Here is a 14693-nt window from a genome sequence, read left to right on the forward strand (position 1 = left end):
GGAGGGGGCGGAAGTGGGGGAGGGGGGCGGGGGGGATATTCCGTGGGGGAGGGGGGCGGGGCTCGCAAGTGGATTCCCCCGCAACTTTTCCCACACGGGGGGTGGAGAGGAGTGGGTGGGGCGAGAGCGTTGCCCCTACAGCACTTGCCCCTACAGCCTGCTAGAGGCTACCTGGGGGATCTTTGTCTGTGTGTTTGTAGGTGCTGCTACTCGCTACCAACCGCACTTGCCCCTACAGCCTGCTAGAGGCTACCTGGGGGATATTTGGCTGTGTTTGTGTAGGTGCTGCTACCCGCTACTCACAGCACTTGCCCCTACAGCCTGCTAGAGGCTACCTGGGGGATCTTTGTCTGTGTGTTTGTAGGTGCTGCTACTCGCTACCAACAGCACTTGCCCCTACAGCCTGCTAGAGGCTACCTGGGGGATCTTTGTCTGTGTGTAGGTGCTGCTACACGATACTCAGAGCACTTGCCCCTATAGCCTGCTAGAGGCTACCTGGGGGATCTTTGTCTGTGTGTGTAGGTGCTGCTACTCGCTACTAACAGCACTTGCCCCTACAGCTTGCTAGAGGCTACCTGGGGGATCTTTGTCTGTGTGTGTAGGTGCTGCTACTCGCTACTCACAGCACTTGCCCCTACAGCCTGCTAGAGGCTACCTGGGGGATCTTTGTCTGTGTGTGTAGGTGCTGCTACTCGCTACTAACAGCACTTGCCCCTACAGGCTGCTAGAGGCTACCTGGGGGATCTTTGGCTGTGTGTGTAGGTGCTGCTACCCGCTACTAACAGCACTTGCCCCTACAGCCTGCTAGAGGCTACCTGGGGGATCTTTGTGTGTGTAGGTGCTGCTACTTGCTACTCACAGCACTTGCCCCTACATCCTGCTAGAGGCTACCTGGGGGATCTTTGTCTGTGTGTGTAGGTGCTGCTACTCGCTACTCACAGCACTTGCCCCTACAGCCTGCTAGAGGCTACCTGGGGGATCTTTGTCTGTGTGTTTGTAGGTGCTGCTACTCGCTACCAACAGCACTTGCCCCTACAGCCTGCTAGAGGCTACCTGGGGGATCTTTGTCTGTGTGTAGGTGCTGCTACTCGCTACTCACAGCACTTGCCCCTACAGCCTGCTAGAGGCTACCTGGGGGATCTTTGTCTGTGTGTGTAGGTGCTGCTACTCGCTACTAACAGAACTTGCCCCTACAGCCTGCTAGAGGATACCTGGGGGAGCTTTGTCTGTGTGTGTGTGTAGGTGCTGCCACCACGGCTCCAACGCAGCGCCTCGCGGCCAGCAACATGCAGCACCAACTAGACTGGCGATGGTGATGGTGGTGATGATGGTGGTGGTGATGGTGGTGGTGATGGTGGTGATGATGGTGGTGGTGATGATGGTGATGATGATGATGCTGGCGGTGATGGTGGTGATCATGATGCTGGTGGTGATGATGATGCTGGTGGTGATGGTGGTGGTGATGGTGGTGATGATGATGGTGGTGATGATGATGATGGTGGTGGTGATGATAGTGGTGGTGGTGATGATGATGGTGGTGATGGTGGTGGTGATAGTGGTGATGATGGTGGTGATGGTGGTGATGATGGTGGTGATGATTGTGGTGATGATGATGGTGATGATGGTGGTGATGATGCTGCTGGTGATGATGGTGGTGATGATGGTGGTGATGATGGTGGTGATGATGGTGATGATGATGGTGGTGGTGATAATGGTGATGATGGTGATGATGATGGTGGTGATGATGCTGATGATGGTGATGATGCTGATGATGGTGGTGATGCTGATGATGGTGGTGATGATGGTGGTGATGATGGTGGTGGTGATGATGGTGGTGGTGATAATGGTGATGATGGTGATGCTGATGATGGTGATGATGCTGATGATGGTGGTGATGATGGTGGTGATGATGGTGATGATGGTGGTGGTGATGATGATGGTGGTGGTGGTGATGATGGTGGTGATGATGATGGTGGTGATGATGATGGTGGTGGTGATGATGATGGTGGTGATGATGATGGTGATGATGATGGCGGTGATGGTGGTGATGATGGTGGTGATGATGGTGGTGGTGATAATGGTGATGATGGTGATGATGATGCTGATGATGGTGATGATGCTGATGATGGTGGTGATGATGGTGGTGATGATGGTGATGATGGTGGTGGTGATGATGATGTTGGTGGTGATGATGATGGTGGTGGTGATGATGATGGTGGTGATGATGGTGGTGGTGATGGTGATGGTGGTGATGGTGGTGATGGTGGTTGTGATGATGGCAGTGATGGTGGTGATGATGATGGTGGTGATGGTGGTGGCTGTGATGATGGCGGTGATGGTGGTGATGATGATGGTGGTGATGATGGTGATGATGGTGGTGATGATGATGGTGATGATGATGGTGGTGATGATGGCGGAGATCATGGTGGTGATGGTGGTGGTGATGGTGGTGATGGTGATGATGGTGGTAATGATCGTGGTGATTATGGTGATGATGGTGGTGGTGGTGATGATGGTGGTGATGATGGTGGTGGTGATGGTAGTGATGATGGTGATGATGGGAATTCCAAACGATTTCCTGTGACTCAGAACGCCTGGCGGCCAGCAACAATGAGCACTCAGCGTCCTCACTCATTCTCAAGAAGCCGCTCGCCTTTCCTGGATCGAGTGCCGAGATTTATCGTAAAGATGTGAGGTGGGGGGGTGAGGTGGGGGGGGAGGTGGGGGGGAGACGGGTGTGGGTGAGAGTGAGTGGGTGGAGGTGAGTGAGAGTGGGTGTGTGTGTGGTGTGTGTCGCGTGTGTGGTGTGGTGTGTGTGGTGTGTGTGTGTGGTGTGTGTGGTGTGTGTGGTGTGTGTGTGGTGAGTGTGTGTCGTGTGTGTGGTGTGTGTGGTGAGTGTGGTGAGTGTGGTGTGTTTGGTGAGTGTGGTGAGTCTGGTGTGTGTGTGGTGAGTGTGTCTGCCCTTGTGTGTGTGTGTGCACGCCTCTGTGTGTGTGCGCCTGTGTGTGCCTGTGTGTGTCTCACTCACCCACTCACACACTCACTCACCACCCGCTCACTCACACACTCACCACACACTCACTCACACTCACCACACACTCACTCACTCACACACACTCACTCACCCACTCACTCACACACTCACTCACACTCACCACACACTCACTCACTCACACACACACACTCACTCACACACTCACTCACACTCACCACACACTCACTCACTCACACACACTCACCACACACTCACTCACTCACACACTCACACACTCACTCACACTCACCACACACTCACTCACTCACACATACTCACATTCACACACTCACACTCACTCACCCACTCACTCACACACTCACTTACCACACACTCACACACTCACACCCTCACTCACTCACTACACAGGCAGTAGATAAATCACACAGAGGCTCACTGACAGGACATTGTTACTGAGTTGTATTGAAGGCATTGTGAGTGAGTGAGTGTGTGGGTCAAAGTTTAAGTTATCAGTGAGCACAACAAAGACAAAGATGTCCCCTATAGCCTTAGCAGACTGTAGGGGCAAGTGCTATTTGCGAGTAGCACCGATGAACAAACACACACATACACACAGGCACGCACACACACACACACAGACACACACACACACAGACACCCACACACACAGACGCACACACACACAGAGGCGCACACACACACACAGGCGCACACACACACAGGCGCACACACACACAGGCGCGCACACACACAGGGACACACACACAGGTGCACACACACACACAGGCGCACACATACACACAGGTGCACACACACACACAGGTGCACACACACAGGTGCACACACGCACATACACAGGCGCACACACACACACAGGTGCACACACACACACGTGCACACACACACAGGTGCACACACACACAGGCGCACACACACACAGGTGCACACACACACACAGGTGCACACACACACACAGGCACACACACACACACAGACACCCACACACACAGACGCACACACACACACAGGTGCACACACATACACACAGGTGCACACACACACAGGTGCACACACACACAGGCGCACACACGCACAGGTGCACACACACACAGGCGCACACACACACACAGGTGCACAAACACACAGGTGCACACACACACAGGTGCACACACACACACAGGCGCACACACACACACAGGTGCACACACGCACACACACAGGCGCACACACACACAGGTGCACACACACACACAGGCGCACGGACACACAGGTGCACGGACACACAGGTGCACGGACACACACAGACACACACTGACACACACCAGGCAGGTGCACACACACACACAGACACACACTGACACACACCAGGCAGGTGCACACAGACACACACCAGGCACACACACACACTGGCACACACACACATACACACACACACAGACACACACAGACACACAATGGCACACACACACACAGACACACACACACAGCCCAAGGGCTGAGTGAGCCCGCTCCTCCTCCACCTCCTCCTCCTCCACCTCCTTCTCCTCCTCCTCCTCCACCTCCTACTCCTCAACCTCCTCCAAGTTCCACCTCCTTCTCCTCCACTGCAGACAGCAGCTGGGACTGAGCGAGAGGAAAGGGCGGGGTGAGTGGATGAGTGAGTGGGTGAGTGAGTGAGTGGGTGAGTGGGTGAGTGAGTGGGTGAGTGAGTGAGTGGGTGAGTGAGTGGGTGAGTGAGTGAGTATTTGAATGAGTGGGTGAGTGAGTGGGTGAGTGAGTGGGTGAGTATTTGAGTGAGTGAGCGAGTGGGTGAGTAAGTGGGTGAGTGAGTGGGTGAGTGAGTGAGTGGGTGAGTGAGTGGGTGAGTGAGTGGGTGAGTGAGTGAGTGAGTGGGTGAGTGAGTGAGTATTTGAATGAGTGGGTGAGTGAGTGGGTGAGTGAGTGGGTGAGTATTTGAGTGAGTGAGCGAGTGGGTGAGTGCAAGTACTTATCTAACTAAAGTGCACCTAGCCTGGCACCTGCGTGGCGCTGAGCCCTGCCAGCTGGGTCGTCATGGCAACAGCGCGTCTCAGCTCCGCCCGGGCGCGGGACACGGAGACACGGAGACAACTCTCGTCCGCGGAGACACGGAGACACGGGGACACGCGGAGACGAGAGACACGGTCCAACAGAGACACGGCGTTCTGTAGGCACACAGAGACACGGAGACACAGACACAGTGACACCGAGACGCGGGGACACGGGAACACGGGAACACGGAGACACGGAGACACGGGGACACGGGGACACAGATACACGGGGACACTGAGACACAGAGACACTGAGATACTGAGACACCGAGACACAGAGACACTGAGATACTGAGACACCGAGACACCGAGACACTGAGATACAGAGACACTGAGACACAGAGACACAGACACTGAGACACCGTGTCCCCGTGTCCCCGTGTCTCAGAGACACAGAGACACTGAGACACAGACACACGGGGACACTTAGACACTGAGACACTGAGACACTGAGACACGGGGACACTGAGACACTGCGACACTGAGACACTGAGACACTGAGACACGGAGACACTGAGACACTGAGACACGGGGACACTGAGACACTGCGACACTGAGACACTGAGACACGGAGACACTGAGACACAGAGACACGGGGACACAGAGACACGGAGACACTTAGACACGGAGACACAGAGACACGGAGACACGGAGACACGGAGACACAGAGACACTGAGACACGGAGACACTGAGACACTGAGACACGGGGACACAGAGACACGGGGACACTGAGACACGGAGACACAGAGACACGGAGACACGGAGACACGGAGACACAGAGACACAGACACAGAGACACTGAGACAGAGACACTGAGACACAGAGACACGGAGACACGGGGACACAGAGACACAGAGACACGGGGACACAGAGACACGGAGACACAGAGACACTGAGACACTGAGACACGGAGACACTGAGACACTGAGACACTGAGACACGGGACACAGAGACACGGGGACACTGAGACACGGAGACACAGAGACACAGAGACACGGAGACACGGAGACACAGAGACACAGAGACACTGAGACACAGAGACACGGAGACACGGAGACACGGGGACACGGGGACACAGAGACACAGAGACACGGGGACACAGAGACACGGAGACACAGAGACACGGGGACACAGAGACACAGAGACACAGAGACACGGGGACACGGAGACACGGAGACACAGAGACACGGGGACACAGAGACACAGAGACACTGAGACACGGAGACACTGAGACACAGGGACACAGAGATTCTGAGACACGGAGACACAGAGACACGGGGACACGGGGACACGGGAACACGGAGACACGCAGACACAGAGACACGGAGACACAGAGACACAGAGACACTGAGACACAGAGACACGGAGACACGGAGACACTGAGACACTGAGACACTGAGACACAGAGACACGGAGACACGGAGACACGGAGACACAGAGACACTGAGACACTGAGATACGGGAACACTGAGACACTGAGACACTGAGATACGGGGACACTGGGACACTGAGACACGGACACACGGGCACACAGAGACACTGAGACACGGAGACACTGAGACATTGAGATACGGGGACACTGAGACACGGACACACAGAGACACTGAGACACTGAGATACGGGGACACAGAGACACTGAGACATGGGGACACTGAGACACAAGGGGAGACACAGAAACACAGACACACAGGGTGACACACACACACAGGGTGACACAGGGTGACACACACAGGGTGACACACACACAGGGTGACACACACAGGGTGACTCAGGGTGACACACACACACAGGGTGACACACACAGGGTGATACACACAGGGTGACACACTCAGGGTGACACACACACACGGTGACACACACACAGGGTGATCACCTCAGGGTGACACACAGGGTGACACACGCAGGGTGACACACGCAGGGTGACACACACACAGGGTGACACACACACAGGGTGACACACACACACGGTGACACACACACACGGTGACACACACACGCAGGGTGACACACACAAGCAGGGTGACACACGTGACACGTGACACACACACGTGACACGTGACACACACACGTGACACACCATGACACACACGTGACACACAGCGTGACACACAGGGTGACACACACGTGACACACACACGTGACACACCGTGACAGGGGCTCTGCCGCCACTCCCAGAGGCCTCCAGGAGGAGGCGGCGCCTCATCAGCAGCAGCTCCGAATCGGCTCCCTGCACCTGCACCTCCCGTCCAGCGGCACACACCACCACCACCGCTCTCCCCCACTCTCTTCATTCTCCTCACTCTCTCCTCACTCTCCTCCTCACTCTCCACTCTCTCCCCTCACTCTCCACTGTCCACTCTCCCCCTCACTCTCCACTCTCCCCCTCACTCTCCACTCTCCACTCCCCTCACTCTCCACTCTCCCCCTCACTCTCCACTCCCCTCACTCTCCCCCTCACTCTCCACTCTCCCCCTCACTCTCCACTCTCCCCCTCACTCTCCCCTCACTCTCCACTCTCCCCTCACTCTCCACCCTCCTCTCACTCTCCACCCTCCTCTCACTCTCCACTCCCCTCACTCTCCACTCTCCCCCTCACTCTCCACTCTCCCCTCACTCTCCACCCTCCACTCTCCACTCCCCTCACTCTCCACTCTCCCCTCACCCTCCCCTCACTCTCCACTCTCCTCACTATCTCCACTCTCCCCTCACTCTCCACTCTCCCCCTCACTCTCCACTCTCCCCCTCACTCTCCACTCTCCACTCCCCTCACCCTCCCCTCACTCTCCCCCTCACTCTCCACTCCCCTCACTCTCCACTCTCCCCCTCACTCTCCACTCTCCCCTCACTCTCCACCCTGACCCCACTCTCCACTCCCCTCACTCTCCACTCTCCCCTCACTCTCCACCCTCCACTCTCCACTCTCCCCTCACTCTCCACTCTCCCCCTCACTCTCCACTCTCCACTCCCCCTCACTCTCCACTCTCCCCCTCACTCTCCACTCCCCTCACTCTCCCCCTCACTCTCCACTCCCCTCACTCTCCACTCTCCCCCTCACTCTCCACTCTCCCCTCACTCTCCACTCTCCCCTCACTCTCCACCCTCCTCTCACTCTCCACCCTCCACTCTCCACTCCCCTCACTCTCCCCCTCACTCTCCACTCTCCCCTCACTCTCCACTCTCCCCTCACTCTCCACTCTCCCCTCACTCTCCACTCTCCCCTCACTCTCCACCCTCCACTCTCCACTCCCCTCACTCTCCACTCTCCCCTCACCCTCCCCTCACTCTCCACTCTCCTCACTATCTCCACTCTCCCCTCACTCTCCACTCTCCCCCTCACTCTCCACTCCCCTCACTCTCCACTCTCCACTCCCCTCACTCTCCACTCCCCTCACTCTCCACTCTCCCCCCTCACTCTCCACTCCCCTCACTCTCCACTCCCCCTCACTCTCCACTCTCCCCCTCACTCTCCACTCTCCCCCTCCACTCTCCACTCTCCCCTCACTCTCCACTCCCCTCACTCTCCCCCTCACTCTCCACTCCCCTCACTCTCCCCCTCACTCTCCACTCCCCTCACTCTCCACTCTCCCCTCACTCTCCACCTTCCCCTCACTCTCCACTCCCCTCACTCTCCACTCTCCCCCTCACTCTCCACTCTCCACTCCCCTCACTCTCCACTCTCCCCCTCACTCTCCACTCTCCCCCTCACTCTCCACTCTCCCCCTCCACTCTCCCCCTCACCATCGCCTCCAGCTTCGCCACCGCCTCCTCCATCTTCTCGCTTTCCCGCCTTTCGGGGTTGCAATGAGGGGCGTCCTCCCATTGGCTGGAATTCATCGAGACGCGACAAAACGCGTTTTTCTATTGGCTAGATTTTTTGAGCCCCGGATGAGACGACGTTTTCTATTGGCTCAATGTGTAAACAGGAGGGCGGGGCTCCAGTTTCATTGGAAACGCCCCTTTATTTTCCCAAACCAATCAGCACGTCGCTCTCATTCGCCATTCGCCACCCGGCATGAGCCGGCGTCTCCCATTGGTCATCAGCAACCCCGCCCCCCTCCCACCAACAGAGTGGAGCGGTGGTGCAGCGGTTAGCGCACAGATCCTTGTGAGATCTGGATGCAGTCTCTATCATTGTAGAGATCTCAGATCCTTGTGAGATCTGGATCCAGTCTCTATCATTGTAGAGATCTCAGATCCTTGTGAGATCTGGATCCAGTCTCTATCATTGTAGAGATCTCAGATCCTTGTGAGATCTGGATCCAGTCTCCATCATTGTAGAGATCTCAGAACCTTGTGAGATCTGGATCCAGTCTCCATCATTGTGGAGATCTCAGATCCTTGTGAGATCTGGATGCAGTCTCTATCATTGTAGAGATCTCAGAACCTTGTGAGATCTGGATCCAGTCTCCATCATTGTAGAGATCTCAGATCCTTGTGAGATCTGGATGCAGTCTCTATCATTGTAGAGATCTCAGATCCTTGTGAGATCTGGAACCAGTCTCTATCATTGTAGAGATCTCAGATCCTTGTGAGATCTGGATAGTCTCTATCATTGTAGAGATCTCAGATCCTTGTGAGATCTGGAACCAGTCTCTATCATTGTAGAGATCTCAGATCCTTGTGAGATCTGGATCCAGTCTCCATCATTGTAGAGATCTCAGATCCTGGTGAGATCTGGATGCAGTCTCTATCATTGTAGAGATCTCAGATCCTTGTGAGATCTGGAACCAGTCGCTATCATTGTAGAGATCTCAGACCCTTGTGAGATCTGGATAGTCTCTATCATTGTAGAGATCTCAGATCCTTGTGAGATCTGGATGCAGTCTCTATCATTGTAGAGATCTCAGATCCTTGTGAGATCTGGATGCAGTCTCTATCATTGTAGAGATCTCAGATCCTTGTGAGATCTGGATCCAGTCTCCATCATTGTGGAGACCTCAGATCCTTGTGAGATCTGGATGCAGTCTCTATCATTGTAGAGATCTCAGAACCTTGCGAGATCTGGATCGTCTCCATCATTGTAGAGATCTCAGATCCTTGTGAGATCTGGATGCAGTCTCTATCATTGTAGAGATCTCAGATCCTTGTGAGATCTGGAACCAGTCTCTATCATTGTAGAGATCTCAGATCCTTGTGAGATCTGGATAGTCTCTATCATTGTAGAGATCTCAGATCCTTGTGAGATCTGGATAGTCTCTATCATTGTAGAGATCTCAGATCCTTGTGAGATCTGGATGCAGTCTCCATCATTGTAGAGATCTCAGATCCTTGTGAGATCTGGATAGTCTCTATCATTGTAGAGATCTCAGATCCTTGTGAGATCTGGATAGTCTCTATCATTGTAGAGATCTCAGAACCTTGTGAGATCTGGATGCAGTCTCTATCATTGTAGAGCTCTCAGAACCTTGTGACATCTGGATGCAGTCTCCATCATTGTAGAGATCTCAGAACCTTGAGAAATCTGGAACCAGTCTCTATCATTGTAGAGATCTCAGATCCTTGTGAGATCTGGCGAGTGAATGCTCGAGTGGGCAGGTCAGTGAGTGAGGAGATGGAGCTGATCCGGCACTGGATGATGCGTGGCCGAGTGGTCTTGGCCGATGCCCGCTACCAGCGGTGTCAAGATCGGCACTCTGGGGAGGTGGCTCACCTCAGCTCACACTCACCCTCACACTCACCCCTAACCCCACTCACACTCACCCTCACACTCACCCTAGCCTCACTCACCCTCACACTCACCCTCACTCACCCCTAACCCACTCACCCTCACCCTCACTCACCCCTAACCCCACTCACCCTCACACTCACTCACCCCTAACCCCACTCACCCTCACACTCACTCACCCCTAACCCCACTCACCCTCACACTCACTCACCCCTAACCCCACTCACCCTCACACTCAACTCACCCCTAACCCCACTCACCCTCACACTCACTCACCCCTAACCCCACTCACCCTCACTCTCACTCACCCCTAACCCCACTCACCCTCACACTCACTCACCCCTAACCCCACTCACCCTCACACTCACTCACCCCTAACCCCACTCACCCTCACACTCACTCACCCCTAACCCCACTCACCCTCACACTCACTCACCCTAACCCACTCACCCTCACACTCACTCACCCCTAACCCCACTCACCCTCACACTCACTCACCCCTAACCCCACTCACCCTCACACTCACTCACCCCTAACCCCACTCACCCTCACACTCACTCACCCCTAACCCCACTCACCCTCACACTCACTCACCCCTAACCCCACTCACCCTCACACTCACTCACCCCTAACCCCACTCACCCTCACACTCACTCACCCCTAACCCCACTCACCCTCACACTCACTCACCCCTAACCCCACTCACCCTCACACTCACTCACCCCTAACCCCACTCACCCTCACACTCACTCACCCCTAACCCACTCACCCTCACACTCACTCACCCCTAACCCCACTCACCCTCACACTCACTCACCCCTAACCTCACTCACCCTCACACTCACTCACCCCTAACCCCACTCACACTCACCCTCACACTCACCCTAGCCTCACTCACCCTCACACTCACCCTCACTCACCCTAACCCCACTCACCCTCACTCACCCCTAACCCCACTCACCCTCACTCACTCACCCCTAACCCCACTCACCCTCACTCACTCACCCCTAACCCCACTCACCCTCACTCACTCACCCCTAACCCCACTCACCCTCACTCACTCACCCCTAACCCCACTCACCCTCACTCACTCACCCCTAACCCCACTCACCCTCACACTCACTCACCCCTAACCCCACTCACCCTCACACTCACTCACCCCTAACCCCACTCACCCTCACACTCACTCACCCCTAACCCCACTCACCCTCACACTCACTCACCCCTAACCCCACTCACCCTCACACTCACTCACCCTAACCCCACCACGCCTCACACTCACTCACCCCTAACCCCACTCACCCTCACACTCACTCACCCCTATCCCCACTCACCCTCACACTCACTCACCCCTAACCCCACTCACCCTCACACTCACTCACCCCTAACCCCACTCACCCTCACACTCACTCACCCCTAACCCCACTCACCCTCACACTCACTCACCCCTAACCCCACTCACCCTCACACTCACTCACCCCTAACCCCACTCACCCTCACACTCACTCACCCCTAACCCCACTCACCCTCACACTCACTCACCCCTAACCCCACTCACCCTCACACTCACTCATCCCTAACCCACTCACCTCACACTCACTCACCCCTACCCCACTCACCCTCACACTCACTCACCCCACCCCACTCACCCTCACACCACACACACTCAACCCTAACCCCACTCACCCTCACACTCACTCACCCCTAACCCCACTCACCCTCACACTCACTCACCCCTAACCCCACTCACCTCTCACACTCACTCACCCCTAACCCCACTCACCCTCACACTCACTCACCCCTAACCCCACTCACCCTCACACTCACTCACCCCTAACCCCACTCACCCTAACACACCTACTCACTCACCCCTAACCCCACTCACCCTCACACTCACTCACCCCTAACCCCACTCACCCTCACACTCACTCACCCCTAACCCCACTCACCCTCACACTCACTCACCCCTAACCCCACTCACCCTCACACTCACTCACCCCTAACCCCACTCACCCTCACACTCACTCACCCCTAACCCCACTCACCCTCACACTCACTCACCCCTAACCCCACTCACCCTCACACTCACTCACCCCTAACCCCACTCACCCTCACACTCACTCACCCTAACCCCACTCACCCTCACACTCACTCACCCCTAACCCCACTCACCCTCACACTCACTCACCCCTAACCCCACTCACCCTCACACTCACTCACCCCTAACCCCACTCACCCTCACACTCACTCACCCCTAACCCCACTCACCCTCACACTCACTCACCCCTAACCCCACTCACCCTCACACTCACTCACCCCTAACCCACTCACCCTCACCCTCACCACCCTAGCCACACTCCACCCTCACACTCACCCTAGCCTACTCACCTCACACACCCTCACTCACCCCTAACCCCACTCACCCTCACTCACCCCTAACCCCACTCACCCTCACTCACTCACCCCTAACCCCACTCACCCTCACTCACTCACCCCTAACCCCACTCACCCTCACTCACTCACCCCTAACCCCACTCACCCTCACTCACTCACCCCTAACCCCACTCACCCTCACTCACTCACCCCTAACCCCACTCACCCTCACTCACTCACCCCTAACCCCACTCACCCTCACACTCACTCACCCCTAACCCCACTCACCCTCACACTCACTCACCCCTAACCCCACTCACCCTCACACTCACTCACCCCTAACCCCACTCACCCTCACACTCACTCACCCCTAACCCCACTCACCCTCACACTCACTCACCCCTAACCCCACTCACCCTCACACTCACTCACCCCTAACCCCACTCACCCTCACACTCACTCACCCTAACCCCACTCACCCTCACACTCACTCACCCCTAACCCCACTCACCCTCACACTCACTCACCCCTAACCCCACTCACCCTCACACTCACTCACCCCTAACCCCACTCACCCTCACACTCACTCACCCCTAACCCCACTCACCCTCACACTCACTCACCCCTAACCCCACTCACCCTCACACTCACTCACCCCTAACCCCACTCACCCTCACACTCACTCACCCCTAACCCCTCTCACCCTCACACTCACTCACCCCTAACCCCACTCACCCTCACACTCACTCACCCCTAACCCCACTCACCCTCACACTCACTCACCCCTAACCCCACTCACCCTCACACTCACTCACCCCTAACCCCACTCACCCTCACACTCACTCACCCCTAACCCCACTCACCCTCACACTCACTCACCCCTAACCCCACTCACCCTCACACTCACTCACCCCTAACCCCACTCACCCTCACACTCACTCACCCCTAACCCCACTCACCCTCACACTCACTCACCCCTAACCCCACTCACCCTCACACTCACTCACCCCTAACCCCACTCACCCTCACACTCACTCACCCCTAACCCCACTCACCCTCACACTCACTCACCCCTAACCCCACTCACCCTCACACTCACTCACCCCTAACCCCACTCACCCTCACACTCACTCACCCCTAACCCCACTCACCCCTAACCCCACTCACCCTCACACTCACTCACCCCTAACCCCACTCACCCTCACACTCACTCACCCCTAACCCCACTCACCCTCACACTCACTCACCCCTAACCCCACTCACCCTCACACTCACTCACCCCTAACCCCACTCACCCTCACACTCACTCACCCCTAACCCCACTCACCCTCACACTCACTCACCCCTAACCCCACTCACCCTCACACTCACTCACCCCTAACCCCACTCACCCTCACACTCACTCACCCCTAACCCCACTCACCCTCACACTCACTCACCCCTAACCCCACTCACCCTCACACTCACTCACCCCTAACCCCACTCACCCTCACACTCACTCACCCCTAACCCCACTCACCCTCACTCACCCCTAACCCCACTCACTCACCCCTAACCTCACTCACCCTCACTCACCCCTAACCCCACTCA

The 14693-nt window shown here is 56.1% G+C and overlaps 1 protein-coding gene across 2 annotated transcripts; it reads right to left on the minus strand.

The window, feature by feature from the left end:
• Nucleotides 1-36: 36 nt before the first annotated feature.
• Nucleotides 37-9565, minus strand: LOC142908410 (uncharacterized). Of its 2 annotated transcripts, XM_076059042.1 has the most exons (4): nt 8804-9553; nt 7212-7298; nt 5014-5178; nt 37-4618 (listed from the first exon to the last, which is right to left on the minus strand). In XM_076059042.1, the coding sequence occupies exon 4, from the start codon at nt 2422-2424 to the stop codon at nt 1201-1203; it is 1224 nt and encodes a 407-aa protein (XP_075915157.1). In that variant the 5' UTR covers nt 2425-4618; nt 5014-5178; nt 7212-7298; nt 8804-9553; the 3' UTR covers nt 37-1200. The 2 variants fall into 2 exon arrangements, with proteins under 2 accessions (XP_075915157.1, XP_075915158.1); XM_076059043.1 differs by lacking the exon at nt 5014-5178 and having other exon boundaries at nt 8804-9565.
• Between the last annotated feature and the right edge of the window lie 5128 nt (nt 9566-14693).

The sequence above is a fragment of the Petromyzon marinus genome, assembly GCF_048934315.1.
Source record: "Petromyzon marinus isolate PM22_M1 ecotype Great Lakes invasive population chromosome 84 unlocalized genomic scaffold, UKy_Petmar_22M1.pri1.0 chr84_unloc.2, whole genome shotgun sequence".
Classification (NCBI taxonomy): domain Eukaryota; kingdom Metazoa; phylum Chordata; class Hyperoartia; order Petromyzontiformes; family Petromyzontidae; genus Petromyzon; species Petromyzon marinus.